Here is a 27224-nt window from a genome sequence, read left to right on the forward strand (position 1 = left end):
GACTCACAGACCTCTGGGAGAAAGTAAATATAAATGGGTGTTAATCTTAAACACACCCTTGGACAAAGACAAGACAGACAGACTCCAGGCCTCATTTGAGTTCTGGGATGGATACTCTAATCCCTCTAAACCATGCCACTGACTGACCTTTTACACACTGAGATAGCATTTCTTCCACACCAGGCCATGTCCTGTGAGTGTGTGAGGTGTGGCAGAATTGGGGAAATGATAATCCCCGTAGATGGCCAGCAGAATATTTGAGATCAGCGTCAGAGCAAAGAAAACACATCATCTCCCCCAATCTCATGACTTACTTGACTGCTTAAAATGGGTATCACCGTCCTCCATCTGTCATCTTAACTGCATCACAGGTTTTACATTTTCAGACCTTTCACACTAACCGTCTGCCCGGTGAGTGATGACTCATGCAAAGCTCAGTGCCCATTGGTTCTTTTCTCAGACTCTGTCCAATCCCAGGGTCACAGAAGACTACTTGGGTTCATGGTCTCTAATATTTCAGACAGGAGCTCCCTTTAGTGAGTCCTTCTTTTCCTGACTGCAGCTCATTTCATTTTGCCATCCTTTTCCAGCTCCATGATGGTTCTGCAGGTTTCTGTGGTCCCCGGGACAGTGGCTCTGACGGCATTACTGATGGTGCTGCTCACATCTGTGGTCCAGGGCAGGGCCACTCCAGGTAAGAGAAGAGCTGCCATTCCTGGAGGGTCTGGCTCAGGGAACAATTCCTAGGGGACTTTATCTTTAAGGAATCAAATTCTGAGGCAGACTGTGGGGGCTCCCACCCTAAGGGAGTGTCCTCCCTTCCCAGTTAGAGAAGGAGGTTCTTCCCCTACAGGATAACTTGCTACCCTACAGGCCTATTCTCTCTCCAAGGACATGGGTACAGCACACAGAGAGAGGTGCCCAGTGGTCAGTATGCTTGTCTTTGGGAAAGTGGGCCAAGAGATCCAGGATAAACTTGATGGACAATGTTTACAGAGAGAGAAGATGGCAAGTGCAGGCTCCTGGGCTTGCTCACGTCCAGCCTGGAGGGGACTCAGGCAGACAGCCCTAAGCTGGAGTGTCCAGGCTCTGAGGATCACTGAGGATTACATGCTCATGAAGAATGCCTCTCATTCCCCAGGGTGGAGCAGGAGCCCACACCCCTTGAACAATGAAGGCAAGATGGGAGGGAGACAGGTTCTAGCCCCTGAAGCCATTCTCATTAAAGGTACTTCTCCCTGCCTCCCCAGAACTTGGTGAGAGTACTAGAGGGGGTTGAGACTTGTAGGAAGAATGAGATGAGGTTGTGTGGGTGTGTGACAGGGATTGAGTGCAGGTTATCAGACAGCCAAGGAAGCAGTAACCAAGTGAAAAATCTCTTCTTCCTGCTGCCTCCCTGTGGCTAGTGTGATATTATGGCATCTATGATCCATTGTTTTTCTCTCAGGATAGTCTCAGGATATTTCTAGTCCAAATTTACACCAACACTTTGAGTGGAAGGACTGCAAAGTAGATACCTTAGTTTTCCACTGACTTCCACCTTTCCTGCTTACACCCTTCCTCCTAGACCCCTCCACACCTCTCCTAGGACACACCTAGAAGGTACTGACATCATGTCACCTCCTCATCTTTCAGGGTAGCAAGGTTGGAATCTCCTGAATACAGCCCCTCAAACCCTAAAACCTCTTATCTATTACCTTGGGTTCATTGTCTGGGAAGGGGAGGAGAACTTGAACTTGTAGTCACAGAGGGGTGCTGAGAACTAACCAGCAGGACAGCTCAGCCCTGGGAAATGCAGAGGGTTGAGGGTGGGGAGAGAGGAGGCTGGAGCAGCACTGGTGACACTGAACAGTGTCCAGCAGAAGGTGGGGGATGCAGCACCCCCATTCCATTGGCAGAGCTGTCATGTGGGATGAGGGACAGTGTTGGAAGCCACCAAGGAAACCCAGAGGTTGGGGAGCAGAGAGCAGAAGGGGGCATGTGATGCTGGGCAGTGAATGGGAGGAGGGGCAAAGGCTGGGTTGAGGTTTGTAGGGGGAATGAGATGAGGCAGCAGAGCCATGTGACAGGGACTGAGGGTGCATTACTGGAGCTCCCTGTGTAGAATGAATGTTCAATCAAAACTTGCTGGAGGGAGAGCTGGAGCCATAGGGGAGTGGGAAGAGAGGGCAGGGCCCATTTCACAATGCCCTGCATGCTCTTACAACTCCACACACATCCCCAACCTCAAACAGAGCACAAGAAAAAAGGTCTGAGGAGCCAGGCTGTGGCTTAAAGAGGCTGCGAGAGGAAAGCTTGGCTGAGACAACCCATAGGGAGTTAGAGGTTTTTACTATCTCCTGTTCTGAGTGAGAGATGAATTCATTCAGATCAGAGGTTTCAAACTGTGCTCTAGGCAACTCAATTGTTAAGGGTTCCACAAACAGGGTAAAGATTCTTATAGACAAAACAAAAACAAAAAAACAAAAACGAAGGTTTCAAATTATACCATAAAACCCCTCATCACTGATTCTACTTGGCAGGTAAAATTCCATTTCAAAAGTTAAATGTACTTAAAAAATTACCTAAGACTGGGTAAATAAAAAAAGAATTAAATATTGCAAAGAAAAAAATTCAAAATTCTTATTCTTGAGTGAAAAGTGTTCTCTTACTGGTGAATAAGGAGAAACAAAGACTAACAAATGAAAATGGGAGAATCCACACTCAGAGCGGGGCAACTGAACAGGGAGGGGCAGGTGGATGGCAGAGGAGGAGGAGTCTGGTCTCAAGGAGCTACGGGGCGCTGGGCCTGGAAGTTTACGGGGCTGGAGCCCAAGGCACCAGGAGAAGAGGCAGGTCAGGATATCTGAGTCAAGGCCTGGGATCTTGACTTAGCGATGACACTGGAGACCAAACAGCCCCACCCCATCTCCACTGTCCTCTGCCATCAGCTGTGCAGCTTCTGTGAGGGTTGATGTTAATAAACTGGAGAAGTTAATTTGTGGAGCATGAAACAGATAAGCAGAACAATCACAGCACCTTAATTTCCCCAATATGCCCAAGAACAGAGCAGGCCTGAAGAGAGTCAAACAGAAACGAACATGTGCCAGGTTACTGATAATTCTGTATAGACACACACCTGCCAGACACTGCTCACTGGGCTCCCTAGGAAGAACAGCATGTGGGAAAGGCTGCCAAAGTTCTTTATGTACAAATTACATCAATGCTGTCTTCCTCAGCGCTGCCTATGCAGCTGGCAGCCATCTCTTCCTCCGCATCATGGCCTCCTTCAGACTCCTCATGCAGCCCAAGATCCTCAAAAAGAGGACCAACAAGTTCATGCGGCACCACTCAGACTGAAATGTCAAAATTAAGTGTAACTGGCAGAAACCCAGAGGTCTTGACAACAGGGTTCTTAGAAGGTTCAAGGGCCAGATCTTGATGCCCAACATTGCTTATGGGAGCAACAACAATAAAAAACACATGCTGCCCAGTGGCTTTCAGAAGTTTCTAGTCCACAACATCAAGGAGCTGAAAGTGCTGCTGATGTGCGTCAAATCTTACTGTGTTGAGATCACTCACAAAGTTTCCTCCAAGAACTGCAAAGCCATCGTGGAAAGAGTCACCCAGCCGGCCATCAGTCACCAACCGCAATGCCAGGGTGCACAGCAAAGAAAATGAGTACAAAGTTCACGTCCACGTTTTGTGTTTAAATAAAACCATAAAAACTGCCAAAAAAAAATTAGATCAATTCCTCTAAATCCAAAGGACTCCACCCCAACAGGTCCCTGGTTGTTGTGGTGATTTTCATTGTTTAAAATATTTTCCACATCTTTTGACACCAAGTCTTTCTGCAGCCATGTTTGAAAATTAACTTTCAGGCTACAGAGTCTTTCTTATACTAAAGTTGAAGAAAGTTTTAAGAAATATATTTCTACATTTCCTAAATGCAAAACAACAGGAGCAGGTTGAGGAATTCTCAAGAAACTGGTAGAGAAGAGAGAGCGCCTAGCTGTGGAAAAGAGAAAGAAGGAAGGGAGGGTTTCCTGGAGGAGGTGGCATTTGAACCAGGACTAATATCAGGATGGAAATGTCAGGCAGGGAGTTGAGTAGGGGGAGCAGCTCCGCCCTCCACGTCCCCAGCTCCTCCGGCCCCTGTTTTTTCTCCCAGCGACCCCACGTGAAAAGTCTCCCCCTCCTCCTCCAGCTGCCAGCAGAAGGGACTGCCTTCCCCTCAGTGTTCGCCCCTCCCTAGTGATCACTCAGTCCCCCTGAGCAGTGAATCTCATTCTTTTCAGTAAATTCTCTCTCTGCATGGTGAGAAAACAGGCCTGGAGAGGCTCAGCTACCTGCCTAGGACCACAGAACTCGGTACTAGGAAAACTCCTATTTTAAAATCCAGCCCTGCGTAGGAAGATTTGGGAAGAATCGTTAAAATTGAGAGAAGGGGGGAAAAAGGGGATTAGGTGAGAGTGGCGCCCCCGCTCATGTCCGCCCCCTTCCCGCAGAGAATTACCTGTTCCAGGCACGGCATGACTGCTACGCGTTTAATGGGACACAGCGCTTCCTGGAGAGATACATCTACAACCGGGAGGAGTTCCTGCGCTTCGACAGCGACGTGGGGGAGTACCGGGCGGTGACGGAGCTGGGGCGGCCTGAGGCGGAATACTGGAACAGCCAGAAGGACAAACTGGAGGAGATGCGGGCAGTGGTGGACACGATGTGCAGACACAACTACGAGCTGGACGAGGCCGTGACCCTGCAGCGCCGAGGTGAGTGAGGGCTTTGGGCCGGGGGTCCCAGGGCAGACACGGGGGCCCGTGCCCAGGGCCCAGAAGCAGCCGGGCCGGCCTAAGGGACCTTAGTGCCAGATGGAAAGGGGACTTTGGGCTGGGGATTCATGGGGGAGCCCATCTGGAGCATGTCAGGGGAGGGAGCGTGCGGACCTGGACTGGGCTGATCATGGAGTGAGGAGGATGGGAGCAGAGAGACCCCCTGGACTTCATCAGGCCTGGCAGCTGACTGCATGTGGGATGAGAGGAAAGGAGGCCACAGGAGAGCGTGCAGGGGTGTGGTGTGGAGATGGAGGTGGAGACGGCACAGCAGGCCATACAGAGAAGAAACCTGCAGGGAGACCCCTGGGTTTCAGATGCTTGAGTGGCCAGATGGATGGTCTGAGGGGAAGGTAAACAGAAGGGTCTGCAGCCAGGGAGGAGACTGGGCTACATGAGACCACCCAGGGAGAGGGACCCCGGGGGAAGAGCAAAGGGCTGGATCCTGGGAACTGGACAGTTGTGATTTGGCCAAGACAGAAAAGTCTGTGAAAGAGACCAAACAAAACAAAACAAAACAAAAACAAAGAGAAAACCAAGTGCAGTGTGAGGAGAGGCCCTCAGAGAAGAGTCCTGGAAGTTGAGGAGAGGGGACCTCAGCAGTGTAGTGGACAGTGGTGCCAGTGACTTGGAAAGGTCAGAAAACAGAAGACAGAAAGTGGGTTTGGAAACCAGGGACACCTGGGGAGAGCAGGTTGACTGCAGCGGTGGGAGCTGGAATGTGAAAGGGTGGATGAGGCTGAGCATAGCACATCCTCCTCAGGGCTGAGATGGATTTTATTTGTCTTGGGCTCCCCATGGCTGGCACAGGGCAGTGTCTGAGCTCATTCATTATTTCCTTCAGGAAGTCTGGGTGTAAAGGGATGGAGAGAGGTGAGATGTGTGCAGTAAGAGGATTTCTTAAGGATGAGACAGGAGGGCCTTGGAGCTTTGGCTTCCTCCTGTGAACTTGTGGAGTGGGGAGCCTGGTGCACCAACCTGAGGCACCTGAGAGAGCAGCATCAGGGTGTGGGGTTGAGCCCTGGGACCTTTTCCTAGAGACAGGAAGAAAAGAAGGGAGGAGGAGGAGGAAGCTGGGGAGATCACATCTTTGATTTCCTTGTTCCTGGAAAGTGAAAGGAAGTGCACCTGCTAGGAGTGAGAAGGTGGACATACTGGGTGGGGATGAGGTGAGTGACATGAGCTTAGGAAAGTTGCTGAGGTAATAGTTGAGAGAGGTGCCCAAAGAAAACTAATGCAATTGGCGAAAACTGTTACTAAGACTTTGTAGAGGCACAAATCAGCTACGTGGCAGCATTTTCTTTCACAGTAATCAACTGCCAGATTGCAGACAGCCCTGATGCCAGCCTAAGGAGTGTGGGTTTCTCCTCTAGACCTGCAGGTCCCCAACCTCACTTCTCAGAAGACTCTCCTGGAGATCCTCTGTGATGCACAGATCCCCAGACTCACTGCCCCGAGACTCAGATTTCCTGGGTGGGGAGGTCTGGAGATCTGTTTGTAATCAGCTCCCTAGAGGTTCCCCTGTAGCCAGATAAGTATTGTCAGAACACTGAAGATTTTTGAAAATTGAAAAAGAGAAGGTTGGAGCTGTGTCTTCAGAACACAATTAAGGATGCTGGGTAGAGGAGGGATGAGAGGCAGGGAGATGAGGTAGGAAACTGCTATTATTTGTCAGGGAAATTGCAATGAAGGCATGAATTAGAACAGGGAAAACACAGAGGCAGGGGAGAGGTGGAATGGGGAGGAAAGGAGTAGTGACAATTCCAATGTGGATGCCCACCCAAATCTAGAGGTAATTGAGCAAATGTTTTCTGGGCATTAGAGAAGGCAACTGTAACAAACAGGAATCATTGCCTTGGTGAAATGTATTTGAACTGGGTCAGAAATGAGGCCATTGGGTATCAAGCCTTAGCTCCAGCACCCCCTGGAGGTTGCTGATGTGCTCCAGGCTGACCAGCTCCCGTCAAAGAATATTGAGCAAGATGCGTCTCATGGAATGTTCTAGGACCTTAAAACAGACACTCAAGTATTCCCCCTGATTTCATGGTTCCCACGAGTTCTATGGGGAAGAAATTGTACATAATTCACAACTGAGATTTAGACATGGGTTGAATAGTCTAATGGATGCCGAGTTTACAGAGGTGATGAAGTACTGAGACACAGGTGCCCCTGAAATAAACTCACATTGAGGGAAGAGGTTGGCAATGTGGATCAGTCTGTGAACAAGGCAAAAATACAATAGGGAGTGAAGGTTGTGGGTCAGTTCAAGACAGTGCTTTCACCTGGCCCAGCCCCATGTCAGGGTATTTTTGTTCTCCGGAAGTAGAAAGGAAAGAACTGAGTGATTAGGGACCTAGAAGACTAATTTGAGACACATCTCTTGATGAGATGTTCTCTAGGGGATTCCTCTGAATGAGCTGTTCTCTATTGGATTTCCCTGAATGAGCCGTTCTCTAGGGGCACTTGACCCTTTTCTATGTTCGTTTTTTGTTTTGTATTTGTGTTTGTTTTTGAGACAGGTTCTCACTCTGTCTCCCAGACTGGAGTGCTGTGGCACCATCATGGTTCACTGCAGCCTCAACCTCCTGGGCTTAAGTGATCCTCCTGCCTCAGCCTCCCATGTAGCTAGAACTACAGATACAGGTACCACCATGTCCAGCTAATTTACTTTTCTTTTTAGAGATGGATTCTCACTATGTTGCCCAGGCTGGTCTCGAAACCCTGGGCTCAAGTGCTCCTCACACTGCAGCCTCCCAAAGTGCTAAGATTATAGGCATGACCACTCTGCCTGGCCTTTTCTGCCTTCTGAGGAGGAAAAAGGTACTGGTGGCAGAGATCCAAAAGAAAAGTTGCAGGTGGCAGTTGTGGAAATTGACCTGAGAACAACAGAACAAGCTGGGGCACAAATCCAGAAATGCAGAGGGAGGCAACACCTGGTCATCTGTGAAACCTTCACGGGACCTGAAGACACAGCACAGAGGAGGAACTTGGAAAGGACGGAATTTCTACTACTCAAGAATCTGGGGCTCAGGATATTATGTAAATATGAAGATTTTGAGTTTTTGTAGGTGAGGTTAAAAAAATATATAGGTTATTTACAGAATAAGACATGTCACGCTCTCTTCATTGTCTTTGTATTTTCATGAAATAAAGTTTTTAGATTAACAGGCCACCATAATTCCATTGTCTGTATATCTTAATTTCAAGATATTATTTGAGTAAATTTTGCATCCTTTGTATCAAGATAGAACTTTGAAAAGATAGGTAATTTCACAGTTGGTTGAATATTCTTCGCCCAAATTACTTTAGTTAAAATTTCTCCTAAATGCACTACAGAGCGCAAACTGTCTCCCTGCCATTCCCCTATATGCTTACTAATTATTATTTTGTTCAAGATCATGCATGCTCTACTTGAAGGTCTATTTCTATCTTTTCAGTGCTACCCTTACCCACTAGGCTAATCACATTATTCCTATTTTCAACATCTAGGATCAATTACATAGTGAACATGCCTAAGAAATAATGATCTGGCCAGATGCAGTGGCTCAGGCCTGTAATCCCAGCACTTTGAGAGGCCAAGTGGGGGGATCCCTTGACGTCAGGAGTTGGTCAAGTGCTCCTAGAGAACCAGCCTGACCAACATGGAGAAACCTTGTCTCTACTAATATTACAAAAATTAACCAGGTGTGGTGGCAGGCACCTATAATCCCAGCTATTCAGGAGGCTGAGGAAAGAGAATTGCTTGAACACAGGAGCTGGAGGTTGTAGTGAGCCAATATTGCGCCACTGCACTCCAGACTGGGCAATAGAGCAAGAGTCCATCTCAGCAAAAAGAAAGAATGAAAGAAAGAAAGGGCAAGATTACGCCTCAAAAAAAGGAAGGAAGGAAGGAAGGAAGGAAGAGAGGGAGGGAGGGAGGGACAATCTCAAATGCTATTTCATTATTTTTCTTCTCCACTCCTAGTCCAGCCGAGGGTGAACATCGCCCCCTCCAAGAAGGGGCCCTTACAGCACCACAACCTGCTCGTCTGCCATGTGACAGATTTCTACCCAGGCAGCATTCAAGTCCGATGGTTCCTGAATGGACAGGAGGAAACAGCTGGGGTCGTGTCCACCAACCTGATCCGTAATGGAGACTGGACCTTCCAGATCCTGGTGATGCTGGAAATGACCCCCCAGCAGGGAGACGTCTACACCTGCCAAGTGGAGCACCCCAGCCTGGACAGTCCTGTCACTATGGAGTGGAGTGAGTTAGTCTCTGATGACCCTCTAGACCCCACCTCTGAAGAGCAGGGACTCTCTGGCTCTGGGGTCCACTTATCTTGTCTTCTGCGTCTATACCCTGGGGCCATGTCCAATGCCATCTTTCTTCTGTACGGGCTCCTGAGCGTAGTTTCAAACTGGGGCAATGGAGACTTGCCTGACCCTGGCCTAGGGGTCCTAAGGATTCATAGTTCCTCTCCTTGTCAGAGAATCTAGGGACACAGACGCCTTCCTGAACTGACCTCACACATAGGAACGGATCTCTTCCTTCAGCATTTTAGCCTCTTAGGCATTTTGAGAGGCAACTTCCAGAATCAGCATTTGCCACCTGGTTGAGATCACACCCTCTGTTCCAGATATGAGGGTGACTCTTTCTGAATTTCCTCTTAAGCAAGCTTTTCCCCTGGCACAGTCCTCGTCCTGATATTCTGCATCAGGCTCCAGAATTTCAGACAGGACGTGAATAGGGGCGCAGCTGGTGAAGGTGACACTAAACCTGAGGCTGTTCTTCCCAGAGGCACAGTCTGATTCTGCCCGGAGTAAGACGCTGACGGGAGCCGGGGGCTTCGTGCTGGGGCTCATCATCTGTGGAGTGGGCATCTTCATGCACAGGAGGAGCAAGAAAGGTGAGAAGGCCTGCAGGGTGAGCGGGACTTACCCTCCCCTGGCATATTCACACTTACTCCATGATGAGGGGTTCAGACAGAAAAGAAAAGTCAGAAAGCTCTAGAGGCCACTGAAATCAGATAGTCGGGGAACAAACATGACCTAAAGCGAGAGAGGTATCCCAGGCTAGGATCTTAATGCAGCCAGATGCATGAGGTCCCAAGTACTCAGGCTCTTGCGAGGCATCCATTGAGTGATGGCCAATGGAAGTTGGTGGGATGGAAATGTTTCTCAAATTATCTGAGGTGGTTTCAATGGCTGAATATATAACCTTTCCTCTTTCATTTCAGTTCAACGAGGATCTGTATGAACAGGTAATATTCCTGCTTTGATTTCCTTGTGGGGTGGGTTGCAGGAGGATATGAGTCCTTTCTGTGCAATGTGGCACTGAGGCTCCTCTAGGAAGAGAATCTCAGGCCTGAACCCCTCTTTCAACCTCAGCTCTCGGGTGAGTGGGGAAAGAGCATTGCTTGGCTCCATTGCTGAAGGAAGCAGAGATCAACTCTGTTCTTTATCAGCCTGAGACAGCCTCTCACCTTAATTTTTCTCTCTTGGACTTAAAGGAAGGAGGCCCGCAACCTGGGATAACTTGTCCTTTACCCCCACAGGGTTCCTGACCTCACCGAAAAGACTAATGTGCCTTAGAACAAGCATTTGCTGTTTCGTTAGCACCTGGTTCCAGGACAGACCTCCAGCTTCCCAAGAGGATACTGCTGCCAAGAAGTTGCTCTGAAGTCAGTTTCTATCATTTTGCTCTTTGATCCAAAGTACTGTTTCTCTCATTGGGCCTCCAACCATGTTCCCTTCTTCTTAGCACCACAAATAATCAAAATCCAACATGAGTGTTTGTTTTCCTTTAAAAATATGCACCAAATCATCTCTCGTCACTTTTCTCTGAGGGTTTTAGTAAACAGTAGAAGTTAATAAAGAAGTTCATTTTGGTTTATATGTAGGAAAGAAGAGAACCATGAAAATGGGGATGTGTTAACTATTGTATAATGAGGCCTGTTAGACATGGCACTCTTCTGAATTGACTGTATTTCAGTGAGCTGCCCCCAAATCAAGTTTAGTGCCTTCCTCCATTTAGGTCTCTGACCACTATTCTTAGCTATTCCATGGTGAGCAGACTGCAAATCTGCCTGATAGGACCCATATTCACACAGCACTAATTCAACATATACCTTACTAAGAGGATGTTTTATCATTACTATTAAGAAGTTAAATTAATATCAGAATTTAAAATTATAAATTTTCTAAATCTAATACACTTTAATCATTTTCTTTGCATGCCATCACAACTACTACTTAACCAAATATGACTTGGCCTTTCGAATGCATCCAGTAGACGTCATTTGTCGTCTAAGTTTGCATTCATCCACCAGCCTAGGCCTCCTGTCTTCATTTTCATACAGACAGAAATGCCTCTGCACTAGGGAAAGAGCAAAGAAATAAGTGTAGCACTTTTCTTCAAACACTGGCCTTTTTGTTTTTTTTTTTTTAACAATCCAACATTGTTATGTGTTTTGCGTCTCATATTGACACCTTTCAGTCAAGGTAGAGGACATGTTTGTTGTAAACTTTCTTTTTTGTGTAGAGGATGGATTCTTTACTCCTGATACACATAAGCAGTGCACAGCAGCTCTCTGATACGTCCAGTTGATGCCTTCAATCTCCCTGGCTTCTTACAAGCATCTTCTGGGCCTTGTGTGTCCCTGGGCGCCTGTCCCTGGTCAATTCGCAAAAACTACTGTGCTCCTCTTGCCCACCTCCCCTTGCAAATAATATCCACCATATGGGGACCAGCTGCCTCCAATTCCAAGAAAGTTGGGGCTGAAGGTACAGACTTGGGCTTCACTGGCACAGATATAAGTAAATATAGCTGGAGTCTACAGAGAGGATGGACTAAGTGAGGGAGTCAGGAAAGAGAAGCCACCCATAAGGATAACAAATTATGTCTCATAATCCTCTTAACCTAGGGAATAGGACACAATCATTTTTTCTTTTTAAAACATCCTTATCCCTGCTCAGCCTCGTTTCCTCAAAAACTATAAAGGAAAATGCTACTGACTTGTTTCTGTGTAGTAATTTCAGCTGTCACATAATGGGGTAATGAGGCCAGTATATAGTAAATAAATGAGGACCCTTTATCTGTCTTATTTTCACTTTGGCTTCACAGGAAACTTGTGAGAAACCTTTGCAGCAGAAAATTAATGTGATTTTAATCCAGGGATTCAACGATGGAAGGAGGTCATGAGAATAGCAGAAAGTCTTCAAATTGAGATGACTATGAAATCCTCAGACCCAGAGCACATAAATTCTACCCTCAGAGCCACTGAGCAGTCAACATTCCAAACCATATCCCATCAGAGTCATTCTGTTCCATGCTTGTCACCTGTACCCACGTTACAGGTTAGGGCAGTACCCAGAGTGGAGTGAACAATCTCTGGACTAACACCTGGCAGGATCAGAAACTGAGGGATCTGCACCCACATTGCAGGAACAGGATATGTGCTCCTAGCGAACTGACGGTATAAGGAGATAAGGAAAGGTCCTGCAGTCACAGAAAGAAGGCATCAGACATGTCTCACTGTGACATATGCAGGTGTTTATGAAACTCTGGGATTTCTAAGGAAGAATACAGTGCAGAGAAAGGTCCCAGAGGAGACAAGAGCTGAGAGACCATCCAAATTGGGAACCACCTTGTCACTAGACTTCAAATTTTCAATATTTATAGTGTTTTCTAAGAGTCAGGCCCTTTGCTGAGTGCTATGTGCAGCAGGATCAAAGGCAGCCAGGAGGCAGAGGAGTCTTGAGGTACATCAGTCACTGGGGCTGAAGAGCAGCGATTCAAAGGAAAGCTGGGACTGGAGCTCTAAAGGAGAGATGAAGCTGGTGACTCCCCTGTGTCAGCCTCTGACTCAGAAAGATGAAATGCAGTAGAACACACCCCGTGGGCTTACTCCCAGCTGAGTGTTGTATCCCCCACCGCTTTCCACCTGGTCCCTTCATTTTCTACCCCTCACAGTCCCCTAAGGAGAAGGTGGTCCACCCAACAGATGATGCACCCCCAGATGGTGATCAAGGGGGACCCTAAGGAGAAGTCATTTCATCCTCCCTTTGTGCCCACTTGTCAAGTAGCAGTGAGGCTGAGCCGGGGGATGGTGAAAGTGGAAGGAGGTGGGAGTTGGGCATGGGCTGTGAAGATGCTCTTTAAAGGGATTCTAATAACCACTTGCTACCAGGTCAGTGAACACTTATCACAGTTGATGCCTTTTGAGCACATCACATTGTAAACTGTCCTTGAAAGTCCTGTGCACTTGGCTTATGGGATGAAACATCCTTCTAGTTCTCCTGTCCCTCAGGTTCTTTGAAGTCTCATTGAGCACCTTCCCTTCAACTCCTTTTACACAGTAAGAATAGGATCAGCTGTGCTAAAGTAACAAATACCCAGACATCCAGGTTTGGCTCATGCTACACGTCCAAAGTAAGTTGTCCGGGAAGCTCTGCTCATCATCTTACTCAGGAAGCCAGACTGACAGGCTTTCTCCTGCACCTCTGCTCCCAGAACCTCCCCAGAAGAATGAAGGGAACCTAAGAAATCATTCACTGGCTCTTAATGATCCCTCCTAGAAAGAACACACTTCTCACATCTCATTTTCCAATGTAAATCACATGGCTGCAACTAACTTCAAGTGAGTGGGAATCCTTGAAAGTGGAAAATATTTAAGAAGTACCTATTAAATAAATAATAAAATACTTCTACAAGAGATATTTATGGAAGACCTACTGTGTACCAGGAGCAATGCTAGGCATTATGGATATCAGTAGCCTTTGGCTCCTGAAAAGTTTACAAACTACCTCCTGGCCTAAGGAGAGGCACATGGATACTGGCAACAGTCTATTTCTTCACCCAGGTGCTAGTTACATGAGTGCTTGTGGTGGTAATCATTTAACGTATGTTCTATTGGTTTGTGTGTTTCTTCCAAATGTCCCCTAGCTCACAATAAAAGGGCTTAAATAGAGAAGTAAAGGAGAATTTGGAAATTTGAAGCAAAAGCAAGAAGCCAACGAATCAAGCACAAATACTGAGTTTTGATAAAGATTGGAATAAGAAACATAATAAATGAGATAATAAATAGGACTTTTGCAACTGAAGTGTAATTAATAAGCAAAAAGTCAGGCTGAGAAACTGCCCCAAGGAAAATATGATGGAGCAAACAATAGAAAATGTAAAGGAAAAGTGAAGAGAAATGAAGGATAGAAACAGACATCTGACACCTTGATAATTAGACATCTAGAAAGTCAGGGAAATAGTGGAGGGAGAGGAAATAACTGAAAACATAATAGATGTTTAGTCTTTATAGAAAGATGAAATAAGTTCATTCAAAATGCTGCATAGAATGTCAGACTATTTGTTAAACAATTTTGTTAGAGCGAAATGACTGAAAACAAACAAGATAATTATGTGAATTAAGAGGATGGAAAAATAGAAAAACAGAAAAAAGAATATACACGTAAACAATAAGGACAAAAGCTGAATTCAATGAAATATAAAAATAGAGAAGACAAACAAAATCAAATTTTGAGGCAATGAAAACTTAATGAGACCTCTGGCAAGACTCCTAAGGAAAATACAGGAGATTCAGAATGAAAAGGGGAAATGACTATTTGTACACACATTTTAATAGGCAAAAATCTTACAACCAACGCTATACGTATAAATTTGAAAATTTAGATAAAATGGATACATTTCTAGAAAGATATAAAGGTCAAAACGACAGGAAGAAATAGAAAACTAAAATAGAGTAGAGAACATCAAAGAAATTGTCATGGGAAGCAAAGAATCGCCTTCCAAAAGGCCCTGTCCTGATCATATTGCCGTTAGGAGCAACCTCCCACATTTCCAGAAGCAGATTATGCCTCTTACATGTGTGATTCTAGAAAACAGAATGGAACAGCATTTTTGAGATCATTTTATGAGGTTGGTTCATTCGTATTTCCAGAGCCAGTCACTGAATCTAACACTACATTATAAAAACAATCAGTTTTGACCAATTTAGATTTATTCTAGGAATACAATGATCCTTCAGTGTCAGAAAATATATAACGTGGTTAACACATTAGTGGACTCCACAAAATTCATATTAATTTAAACTGAATTCAGCTCAAGACATAGACAGAATTTAATCAATTTCATGACGTGTTAAAGATAGTGAACCAAAAGTCTACAGCTTATATATTTCAAAGAAATGAGGTGGATTCCCTGTGAGATTGTGCAAAAGATAGGATGTCCTTCGTTGCTGGAAATGTTTAACGTGGCATTGGGAGTTCTGAACATCCCTCTGCGGGCAGAAGAAAATTAAGGCTGTGTAAAATGGAGGAAGACAGATTGTGGGTGCAGATGAAATAATCTAATACTGGACAAGACTGCAGCCACTGTTGGTCCAAAGCCTGGGTTTAAATCCAAGCTTTGCACTTTGAAGTTGTGTGGCCTTCACCTCCCCCCGTGTCTGATTCCCCCTCTGTAACATGAAATAAATAAGAACCAACCTCCACATGTAAATAAGTGAACATATGAGAAGCACTTAGAATAGTGCCTGGAACACAGTAAGCAACCCAACGAATGTCATTTCTCATTACATTTGTTAGTGTTTTCATCCAGCCCAATGGCACTAAAACATCAGTGCTCAAAGAGCCCCTGATAAAGTGTTTCTCTTTCCCATTCTTCACCCCTAACTTTTTATCTCGTCTATTCCACTGTGTCCCTAATGCACCTCTAGGATGACTCACAGGAGCCCCTGGACCCGGGGATGCTGTCAGATCGCTTGGTCTGTGAGACGATGGTGCCATTGAGGATCCCCGCCAGGCCCATCAGTAGGCCGAGGGCACAGACCAGCATCTCCATGGTCTCGGGCACCTGAATTAGTTCCCGGATTAGTTACCTGTCTTCTAAGGGAAGACAGAGTAATAAGGTACAGAGAGCAGAGGCTGGCCTTGGGTGTGGGAGGTGTTGGGTATTTGAAATTATGAGATGGTGAAATTTGGATAAAGTGACCATAAAACATAGGATTGAGGGAAGCAGGTGCTGAGGGGTGATGGGTCCAGGAAATAAAGGTGGTGCCAATGCCGTGATGGCAGAGGGAGGGCACCCCATACCCCAGTGCCTGAGGAGAGGCTGGTGCAGGTGCCAGTGCTCCCCCTGGAGGTCACAGGTGTCCTCGGCCGTGGGAAGGAGGATCCGGTAGTGGAACCTGTGGAAACTGAGCTTCTTGCTGGGCAGGAAGATGGTCTCTGCAATACCCTCAATGACTGACTCCATTGCGCAGCCACGTGATGTTCAGCGCCGGCAGGAAGAACTTATCAACATGGCAGATGAGGGTGTGGGGCTGGCCCAGCGCCACAGGCTCCTTAGGAAAGACAGTCACATCGGGGGGTTCCAAAAGGGGATAGAACACAATGAGCCTACCGCCATTGACTGAGTCTCAAAGGTTCCACCACCCCAAGCCCTATATTCACCAGATTAGGGGCCACCTCTCCCAGGCACATCCTCCTGCTCCCCCAGGGATCCTGGGCAGGGTCACAGCCTCTCATGCTCCTGACCTGGGCCCCTCAGTCTAGCCTTTCTCTTGAGTAAGAAGAAAACACCTCCCCCTCTGCTGTCCTAAGAACCCAGCTGTGTGGACCCAACACTGCTCGCTCTCAGGGAAGGGGCTCATTCATGAGTGGGCAGCATGGCCTGTAGTTCTCTGTGTGGCAGAGAGGCCCTCCTATCCCTCCAGTTGGACTGTAGAGGAACAGGCAGCTATAGGCAGTGCCATTTGTGGCCGAGGCCTGTTTGGACCATTGAACCGGGTGTTCAAGTGCTTCCTTGCCATGACGATGCCAGCAATACACCTCTGAGCGCCACAGTCAAAGGTGTGAATAAACTCTGGTAGATGCCAGACCATCTCCTTCTCATCCAGGTTCACATAAAACTGCTCCTCTTCATCAAACTCAGACATATACTCTCCAGAGGGTCTGTGTGTCTGCACAAACTCTGCATATGTTGACACATGGTCTGCTGCATGAAGGAGAAGAAGATGGAGAATGGATGAATATGAAAGAAGCTATGCAGAATGCAGGAAGCAAACAGGTAACAGGAAGGTTATTGGGAACATGAAGGAATAACACAGAAAATGAGAAATGCAAAATGAAAGAAAAGAAAAGAAGTGAGAAGAAACAAAGACAGAAATGACCCATGGATGATATAGGTTGTTTCTCTTGTCCCCGAAGACTTAACATCCATCTATGATAATGATAATATTGAAGACAATAAGATAATATTTATTGGGCACTTACTATGTGCTAAACTTACTCATTGAGTCTTCACACCACCATGTAGAAGAAATTATTTTCCATAGTAGGGAACTGACCCTAGAGGTAAAGTAAGTTGTCCAAGTCACACAACTCCTGGCAGAAACAATATTGAGTAGTCCTCCTGCCCCACTCCCACAGGATCTCAGAAACCCTACAAGACAATACATTAAAAATTACTGATCTAGCCATAAAGCAAGGCAGGGAAGTGGAAGGATGGAATAAATATTTCAGAGTGGAAAAAGATCGTGAACGACATGAAAATACCTCCAGAGTTCTAGTGGCATTTATTGACTTCAAGTTACATTCTTACTTTGAGAAGAAAAATTGTTCCTTATATAATTTTATCCACAACACTTACATCTTAGGCAGAGTAAATTTAAAAGTATTATCATTCACATAACATTCACAAAATTTTCTTGTGGAGTGTAGTTTCACCTGGAAATACAAGTTGTTGCATTTGGAACACCTATGGGATAGTATCTTAGCTTTACCTGATACGTAAGAAGCAGCAACTGGTTGATAACAAAAAGTGAATTATTATTACAGTGAAAAAGTAAAGATGAGAGAGTTTGGGGTTCAGCCGGAAGAGGAAGTGAAGCAAAATGACACTGCATGATTGATAGTCCCTAAGTGAGGATTTCCCCTCCCAGATCAACACGGGGAGAACCAGTCCTCTACTTAGATGCATAGAGTGACAGCAGGTTCAGTGTCGCACACGGATGGTGAGGGTCCCCCACTGAGTTTAGGGTCTAGAGAATTACTCACCTACAGAAATGAAGCCCAAAGGAAAAAAAAATACATGGTGTATAGACTGGGCTACATAGATGTAATTGGTTCAGCTTAGGCTACTTTATATTTATTATATTCACAAAATCTGAAAACTAAAAGTTGGCACATTTTGAAGCAAATTCCACACTTCAAATATTAATTTTCATTCAGTTAAATAAATGCTTATTGTGAACTTTCACTCTCCAGGTAATAAGGATGTAACTCTAAAGATAGGGACTTTGTCCTCAATCTACTTGAAATTCAAGAACAAAAGAGACAAAGAAAAGATGATTGCTTCATGTGTGGTTTGATCACCACTGAGTATCACAAGGTATACCAAGAGCTACTTAGAAACAAAGTTAAAATACAATTTAGGAAAGGTTCCTAGGGACAGTGTTCACCTGCAGATAGCAAAACAGAGAAAGGGAAAATGGCTTTCCAGCAGGAGAAGCAGGCTCAGGAGTAGAGAGGCATAAAGCTGCAAGGAGAACTGCAGTTCCTCAGTGTGACTGAAGCCAGGGGAGATGTGGACCGGGCTGCACTGTAACCTGCCTTGTGTGCTGATGGCAGGTGTTCGCATTTTATCCACAGGACACGGGGGAAACTGTGAAGGATCTTAAGCAGGAGAGTAACATGGTCAGATTTGTGTTTATATGGGGCACCGATAGGAAGGATGGGCTGGAGGAGGCTGGACTCAAGGAAAGACCAGTAGGACTTTTAAGCCCTCTGGTAGGAAGTAATGAGAGCGTAGGCCAGGGCAGGAACATGGGGTGAAGAGGACAGCAGATGGGTTTGATGGCAGTAATGACATGAGAGGCCATAGGAATCACTAAATCATCTGCCAGAAGTAGGGATATGAAGAAGTCTAGAATAACCAGGCAACGTGGAGAATTGTGGCATCAGTGACTGCAAAGGTGATAATGAAGTGATTGAGAGAAGATAAAATTTTCTGTTTGGGACATACTGAATTTTAACTTCTAGGGAAACAAATGTAGTTGATTTGAAGGCAGTGAAATAAATGGATGGGTGTCATGCTACACTAGGTTAGTGACATAAACTGGAAGGAGGCTCATGGTGGGTGAAGTTCTAATTTTGGGTCAGGTTACTCAAGAAAAGTACACAAAGTCAGGAGAGCAGGGATCTGAGTGTGTGCTTCTGCATCCAGACAAAAACAGACATGAAGACAGAGGCTGAAAAGGAGAGGACTAGAAAGTGGTAGAAAAACAGAGAGGAAGTGGATTCATAAAAGACAACAGACAAGAGAAAACTTCCAGGAAAGAGGCGAGGATGCATCTCAAATACACTAATGACACACATAAGACAGAAACAGAAGAGTGACCACTGGCTTGAGTTGTATAAAAGTCATTAGTTACCACCATGAGAGCAGCATCAGAGATGAGGGAAAGAAAAAGGGAGAAGTGCATTGGGTTGAGGACTGAATGAAACGGGAGAAAATCGATAACAGGCTGGGCACCGTGGCCCATACCTGTCATCTCAGTGATTTGAGAGGCCAAGACAGGAGGATCACTTGAGGCCAGGAGTTTGAAACCAGCCTAGGAAACATAGTGAGAGTCCATCTCAAAGAAAACAATTTTTGATTCCCTGCCTTCCATGAGCAACACAGCAAATATAAGCTCTGCAGATGTGCTCAGACTTGAGCCTGACTCACTGAAGACAGTCTGGTGCTGCCAGGCCTCAGACACCAGATTATAATCAGCCTCTTCCCAGGCCCTGCATAAGTGAGGCCCACTCTGTAGGGCAAACAGTGCCCAGGAGTGGTACAGGCCCTACAGAGTTCACAGACTGTTCACCTGACAAGAAATATCTTGAGGAACTCACTTCACACATCCCTCAAGAAAGGAAGCACTGCAGGAGAGTATGCAGAAAACCAAAGGAATTCATAGATCCTTTTAAAGTGAGGGGCCACTGCAAATTCCACCAGAGAGGTGAAAAACTGTGCGTTTCCAAAGAATGAGAGGGGAAAAATCTGCCTCCGAACACATATCCCCACTGGGGAATCCGAAAATCCAGATTACAGGAAAAGGATTTAACTTTACCTAGACCTGAAACAGACTTAGCATGAAAAATAGAAGTAGGCCAGGCGCGGTGGCTCACGCCTATAATCCCAGCACTTTGGGAGGCCAAGGCGGGTGGATCACGAGGTCTCAGAGATCGAGACCATCCTGACTAACACGGTAAAACCCCATCTCTACTAAAAAGACAAAAAAATTAGCCAGGCGTGTGGCAGGCGCCTGTAGTCCCAGCTATTTGGGAGGCTGAGGCAGGAGAACGGCATAAACCTGGGAGGCTGAGCTTGCAGTAAGCCGAGATCGCCCCACTGCACTCCAGCCTCGGTGACAGAGCGAGACTCCATCTCAAAAAAAAAAAAAAAAGTAGATGCAGCAGTGGGAAGAGCCTTGTAGTCACGCCCAGTCTTTAGCTCAAACCTAGGGATGCCATCCCTGACTATATATCACAAGGGCCCTAGAGGAAGGCAGACGGCAAAATTTGGAAAGGGTCACAGTGTGAAAGAAGGATCCAACTGAAATTTGTTATAATTTTGACTGGGCACGAATCCTCTGGAGCAGAATCTGGGGGCGAACAGGAACTGCTGGAGAGAGAGCAGAAGTTACTGCCAACATTGTGGGCAGAGAGGGAGGCACATGGCCTGAGAGCTGTGCTTGCTTTCTAAGCAGGAAACTTACAGCTTGGAGTGAGGTCTGAGTCCCTCCTGGAGGCTGCCTGGAGATAAACTCAATGCTGTTAGTGTGGCACGGCAGGAGCAAGACCTGCCTCCCCCACTGCATGAGAGCTGGCTGAAGCCTATTGCTACCAGCTTTCCCCTACTTCTCTGGTGACAAAGGCAGTCATAATTCCCTCTGGAACATAATTCCATTGGCTGGAGAAAAACCTCCCACCCCATCCCTCACAGTGGCTGCAGCAAGCCCCGCCCAAGGAGAGTCTGAACTCAGACCTGCCTAACTCTGCTCACACCTGAGGGCATTTATCTACCCACCTGGTAGCCAATCACAGAAGATGTAAACTCTTGGGAGCTTTATGACACCGCCCATTGCCTGAGAAACCGAATGTTTATCTTGGCCAGCTTAGGGCAAGCTTATATCCCCCTTCTACTATTGTAGCTGGCGCTCTCTTGAAAGCATCATATACTGGCTGGAGGCCAAACAACTGAGGACATTACAACAACTCATGACAGAATAACTGCTCCAAGAAAGGAGAAAACAGTTGATTCCACTGTCTGAAAAATCCTGACTAACCAGTGGTTCTCGGTCTGTCCACATGACAACTGCACTGCTTAACATAACCAGCATTTGAGAAAGCCACAAACTAAGTCTATCTACAACCAAGGACTCTCACAGAGTCTACTTCACTCCCCTACCACCTCTACACTAGACCCCAGCAAAGGATCCAAACTAAGAAGAAATCTCTGAATTGCTAGATAGAGAATTCAGAAGGTTGATTTTAAGCTACTCAAAAGGATACCAGAGAAAGGTGAAAAACAACTTAAAGAAATTTTTTAAAAACACAGGATATGGATTAAAAATGCTTCAGGGACATAGATATCATAAAGAAGAAACAATCCAACTTCTGGAAATGAAAGACACACTTAGAGCAACACAAATGCACTGGAAAGTTTCAACAATAGGATCAAACAAGTAGAAGAAAGAACTTCGTAGCTCAAACAGCAAGACTTTCAAATTAGCCCAGTCCAAAACAAAGAAAAAAGAATTTTAATAAATAAAGCCTCCAAGAAATTTGGGATTATGTTAAATCGCCTAAGAATAATTGGCATTCTTGAGGAAGAACAAAAATCTAAAAGTTTGGAAAACGTATTTGAGGAAATAATCGAGGAAAACTTCCCTGGTCTCACTAGAGATCTACACAACCAAATACAAGAAGCTCAAAGACCACCTGGGAAATGTATCACAAAAAAGATTATCTCCCAGGCACATTGTCATCAGGTTATCTAAAGTCAAGACAAAGGAAAGAATCTTAGGAGCTGTGAGGCAAAGGCATCAGGTAACCTATGAAGGAAAACCTATCAGATTAACTTTAACCTATAAACCAGAAAGGATTGGGGTCCTATCTTTAGCCTCCTCAAACAAAATAATTTTCTGGCAAGAATTTTGTATCCAGCAAAACTAAGCTTCATAAATGAAGGAGAGACACAATCTTTTTCAGACAAATGCTGAGAGACTGCACCACTACCAAGCCAGCACTACACAAAATGCTAAAAGGAGTTCTAAGTCTTCAAACAAAACCCCAAAATACAGCAAAATAGAACTTCCTCAAGGCATAAATCTCACAGGGCCTATAAAACAATAATGGAAGGAAAAAAAATAAAGAATTCAGGCAACAATTAGCACGAGAAATAGAACAGTACCTCCCATCTCACTATTAACATTGAATGTAAATAGCCTAAACTCTCCACTTAAAAGATACAGAATGGCAGAAAGGATAAAAATTCACCAGTCAAGTATCTGCAGTCTTCAAGAGTCATCTAATGCATAAGGACTCACAGAAACTTAAGGTAAAGGAGTGGAAAAAGATATTCCAAAATGAATGGAAAACAAAAGCAAGCAGGAGTAGCTATTCTTACATCTGTCAAAACAGACTTTAAAGCAACAACAGTTAAAAAATTCAAAGAGGGACATTATATAATGATAAAAGGGTAAGTCCAACAGGAAAATATCACAATCCTGAACATATATGCATCTAGCATGGGAGCTTCCAAATTTATAAAACAATTATTACTAGACATGAGAAATGAGATAGACAGCAACACAATAATAGTGGGGACTTCAATACTCCACTGACAGCACTAGAAAGTCATCAAGACAGAAAGCCAACAATGAAACAATGGACTTAAATTACACTAGAAGAAATAACAGGTATTTACAGAACATTCTACTCAACAACTGTAGAATATACATTCTTCTCATCAGCACATGAAACATTCTCCAAGATAGACCACATAGTAGGCCTCAAAACAAGTCTCAATAAATTTAAGATAATCAAAATTATATCAAGTACCCTCTCAGACCACAGTGGAATAAAATTGGAAATTAACTCCAAAAGAAACCCTCAAAATTATACAAATACATGGAAATTAAATAATCTGCTCCTGAGTGATCTTCGGGTCAACAATGAAATCAAGATGCAAAATTCTTTGAAGTGAAGGATAATAGTGACACAACTTGTGAAAACCACTCAGACACAGTAAAAGCAGTCCTAAGAGGAAAGTTCATAGCATTAAATGTCTGCATCAAAAAGTCTAAAAGAGCACAAATACAATATGTAAAGTCACACGTCAAGGAACTAGAAAAACAAGAACAAACCAAACCCAAACCCAGCAGAAGAAAAGAAATAACAAAGAGAGGAGAAATAAACGAAATTGAAACTAAAAAAAATACAAAAGATAAATGAAACATGAAGCTGATTATTTGAAATGATAAACAAATTGATAGACTATTAGTGAGATTAACCAAGAAGAGAGAGGATCCAAATAACCTCAATTAGAAATGAAATGGAAGAAAATACCACTGATATTACAGAAATGTAAAATATCATTCAAAGCTACTATGAACACCTTCACACACACAAACTCGAAAACCTAGAGGAGATAGATTCCCGGAAATATACAACCCTCCTAGAATAAATCAGGAAGAAATAGAAACTCTGAACAGACCAATAAAAAGCAGAAAGATTGAAATGGTAAGTTTTAAAAATCTGCCAACAATAAAATAATCACAGGTTCACATGGATTTACAGCTGAATTCAATCAGACAGTCAAAGAAGAGAATTGGTACCAATCCTACTGAAACTGTTTCAAAACATAGAGAAAGAGAGAATCTTCCCTAAATTATTCTATGAACCCAGGATTGCCCTAATACCAAAACCAGGAAAGGATATAACAAACAAGAAAACTACAGACCAATATCTCTGATGAAAATAGATGCAAAAATCCTCAACAAAATACAAGCTAACGAATCCAACAGTATATCAAAAAGATCATACATGATGATCAATTGGGTTTCATGCCAGGGATGCAAGGATAGTTTAATATGCACAAGTCAGTAAATGTGGTATATCACGTAAACAGATTTGAAAACAAAAATCTCAACAGACACAGAAAAAGCATTTGACAAAATCCAGCATTGCTTTATGATTAAAACCCTCAGCAAACTTGACATACAAAGATCATAACTTAAGGTAATGAAAACCATCTATGACAAACCCACAGCCAACCTTATACTGAAGGGGGAAAAGTTGGAAGCATTCCCCCTGAGAACTGGAACAAGACAAGTACTGGAAATCCTAGCCAGAGCTGTCAGACAAATCAGTAAATAGGAAACCAAACTGTTGCTGTTCACTAAGGATATGATTGTATACCTAGAAAACCATAAAGACTTATCCAAAGAGCTCCTAGATCTGATATATGAATTCAGTAAAGTTTCAGGATAAAATATCAATGTACACAAATCAGTAACACTGCTACATACCAACAGTGACCAAGCTGAGAATTAAATCAAGAACTCAACCCCTTTTACAGTAGCTGCAAAAAAAATAAAATACTTAGGAGTTTACCTAACCAAAGAGGTAAAAGACTTCTACAAAGAAAACTAAAAACACGGCCGAAAGAAATTATAGATGACACAAACAAGTAGAACCACGTCCCATGCTCATGTATGGGTAGAATCAATATTGTGAAAATGACGATACTGCCAAAAGCAATTACAAATTCAATGCAATTCCCATCAAAATGCCATCATCATTCTTTACAGAACTAGAAAAAACAATCCTAAAATTCATATGGAACCACAAAAGAGCCCACATACCCAAAGCAAGATTAATCAAATAGAATAAATCTGGAGGCATCATATTACCTGCAAGGCTATAGTCACCAAAACAGCATGGGAATGATATAAAAACAGGCACATAGACAAATTGAGCAGAATAGAAGTCCCAGAAATAAAGCCAAATATTTACAGCCAATTGATCAAACAAACATAAAGTGGGAAAAGGACATCATCTTCAACAGATGGTACTGGGGAAATTGGCAAGCCACATGTGGAAGAATTAAACTGGATCCTCATCTCTCACCTTATACAAAAATCAACCGAGATCAAAGACTTAAATCTAAGACCCAAAACCATAAAAATTCTGGAAGATAACATCAGAAAAACTCTTGTAGACATTGGCATAGGCAAAGAGTTCATGACCAAGAACCCAAAAGCAAATGCAAAAGAAACAAGATAAGCAGATGAGACCTAATTAAACTAAAAAGTTTATTCAAAGGAAAAGAAATAATCATCAGAGTAAACAGTCCACAGAGTGGGAGAAAATATTTGCAAGCTATACATACGAAAACGGACTAATATTCAGAATCTGCAACGAACTCAAACAAATCAGCAAGAAATAAACAAATAATCCCATCAAAAAGTGGGCTAAGGAGAGGAACAGACAATTCTCAAAAGAAAATATACAAATGGTAGACAAACATATGAAAAAATGCTCAACATCACTAATTATCAGGGAAATGCAAATCAAAACCATTATGTGATTTCAAAACCACTTTACTCTTGCAATAATGGCCATAAGTTGAAAATCAAAAAAATAATAGACGTTGGAGTAGGTGTGATGAAAAGGGAACACTTCTACACTACTGGTGGGAAATTAAACTAGTACAACCACTATGGAAAACAGTACAGAGATGCCTTAAAGAACTAAAATAGATCTACCATTCGATCTAGCAATCCCACTACTGGAGGGAAAGAAGTCATTGTATGAAAAAGACACTCGCACACACATGTTTACAGCACCACAATTCACAATTGCAAAAATATGGAACCATCCCAAATGTCCATCAATCAATGAGTGAATGAAGAAAATGTGATATATATATATATATATATATGAGATATATATGATTGATGTACCTTAAAATACTACTCAGCCCTAAGAAGGAATGAAATAATAGCATTTGCAGCAACCTAGAGGGAGTTACAGATCATTATTTTAAGGGAAGTAACTCAAGAATGGAAAACCAAATATTGTATGTTCTCACTTATAAGTGGGAGCTAAGCTATGAAGACACAAAGGCATAAGAATGATACAATGGACTTTGAGGACTTAGGGGTATGAGTAGGAGCTTGGTAAGGGATAAAAGACTACACACTGGATACAGTGTACATTCCTCAGGTGATGGGTGCACCAAAACCTCAGAAATCATCACTAAAGAACTTATCCATATAACCAAACACCACCTGTTCCCCAAAAACTATTGAAATAATTTTTTTAAATAAAACTTTCATGGGAAGGACCCTCCGGAGTTCTGAGGAGGAGGCCTGAGCATATGTGAAGAAGGCACAGATGAACACATAGGAGGGATCTCTGAGAAAATAATGGCTACCAGGTCACTGCTAGACTCACCGCAGGGCTTTCTAAACCAGGGGGCCCCTCCAGGAGCATACCCTGTGGAGTCAAAGGTTAAAACTCAGAGGCGACAGGGCCAGCACACCAAACCCCACTCGCTTCTCCTCTTTCCACCACCTCAGTCCTGTGACCAGCATCACTTACAGGTTCCAGCACTGCAGGCTCTCTCTTCTCTCCCTTCAGCCCCCAGGGTCCATGGGCAGCCTGAGGGAGACACACATGTAACCTGAGCAGCCAGGACACCAGGCCTGCCCCCATCTCAACTCCAACCTTGATTCTTAGGTCCTCTGGAGACCAGACCAGCCCTACACCCAAGCCCCACAGGCCTCCTTTAAATACCTCTGTTCACAAAACTCTCAGGCCTGCCAAGGAGACCTCAGGGTTCCCAGCACCCCAGTTCCCAGTCCCACCTCAGCAAACACAACCTCTCCGAATCCCAGAGAGCCTCTTTTCAGAAAGAGGACTTTGAGTCTTTCAGTCTTTCTCCAGAAAAGAAAAAGTATATGCCCTTATGCACAAAATTTTATTTAGAATTTGAAGGAGTTCAAAAATGTAAAAACCCTACACAAGTTAAGTATCTATACTCCAAGTAAATTTGGAGAGCATCCCCAGAGATATTCCAAACTGAGGCCTCATAACTGGTTTTTGCAAAAGATATAGTTCTTGGGCTCAGTTATCCAAGCCCCAGAGCAGCCCCCTACAATACACCCCACAGTTCCTTTCCCAGCAAGGATGCTTTGCCCTTCCTCTGGCCCTCATGTACACTCCAAGCCAATCAGTTCCCTCCCTTGCACACCTCCACTCAGATGCCTGTTCCTAATCCAGGCCATAGCCAAGATAAGGGTAGGGAGAAGGTGAAACATTCACCACCACCCCAACTCACCAAAACAAAGATCTTCAAAATGC

The 27224-nt window shown here is 44.2% G+C and overlaps 1 protein-coding gene and 1 pseudogene across 2 annotated transcripts; both read left to right on the forward strand.

Annotated features, from left to right (window-relative positions):
• The first annotated feature begins 478 nt into the window (after positions 1 to 478).
• Positions 479 to 11807, forward strand: LOC112622042 (HLA class II histocompatibility antigen, DP beta 1 chain). Of its 2 annotated transcripts, none has more exons than XM_025381295.1 (6): positions 479 to 694; positions 4488 to 4751; positions 8776 to 9057; positions 9590 to 9700; positions 10031 to 10054; positions 10349 to 10700. In XM_025381295.1, the coding sequence occupies exons 1-5, from the start codon at positions 595 to 597 to the stop codon at positions 10048 to 10050; spliced, it is 777 nt and encodes a 258-aa protein (XP_025237080.1). In that variant the 5' UTR covers positions 479 to 594; the 3' UTR covers positions 10051 to 10054; positions 10349 to 10700. The 2 variants fall into 2 exon arrangements, with proteins under 2 accessions (XP_025237080.1, XP_025237079.1); XM_025381294.1 differs by having other exon boundaries at positions 492 to 694; positions 9590 to 9717; positions 10349 to 11807.
• Positions 3259 to 4234, forward strand: LOC112622099 (annotated as a pseudogene).
• Positions 11808 to 27224: the final 15417 nt, after the last annotated feature.

The sequence above is a fragment of the Theropithecus gelada genome, chromosome 4, assembly GCF_003255815.1.
Source record: "Theropithecus gelada isolate Dixy chromosome 4, Tgel_1.0, whole genome shotgun sequence".
Taxonomy (NCBI): Eukaryota; Metazoa; Chordata; class Mammalia; order Primates; family Cercopithecidae; genus Theropithecus; species Theropithecus gelada.

Coding starts and splice junctions, on each gene's coding strand:
- LOC112622042 (XM_025381294.1), top strand. CDS start 595: ATGATGGTTCTGCAGGTTTCTGTGGTCCCCGGGACAGTGGCTCTGACG. Junction 695..4,487: donor CCAGGGCAGGGCCACTCCAG/GTAAGAGAAGAG, acceptor CCCTTCCCGCAG/AGAATTACCTGTTCCAGGCA. Junction 9,058..9,589: donor TCCTGTCACTATGGAGTGGA/GTGAGTTAGTCT, acceptor TGTTCTTCCCAG/AGGCACAGTCTGATTCTGCC.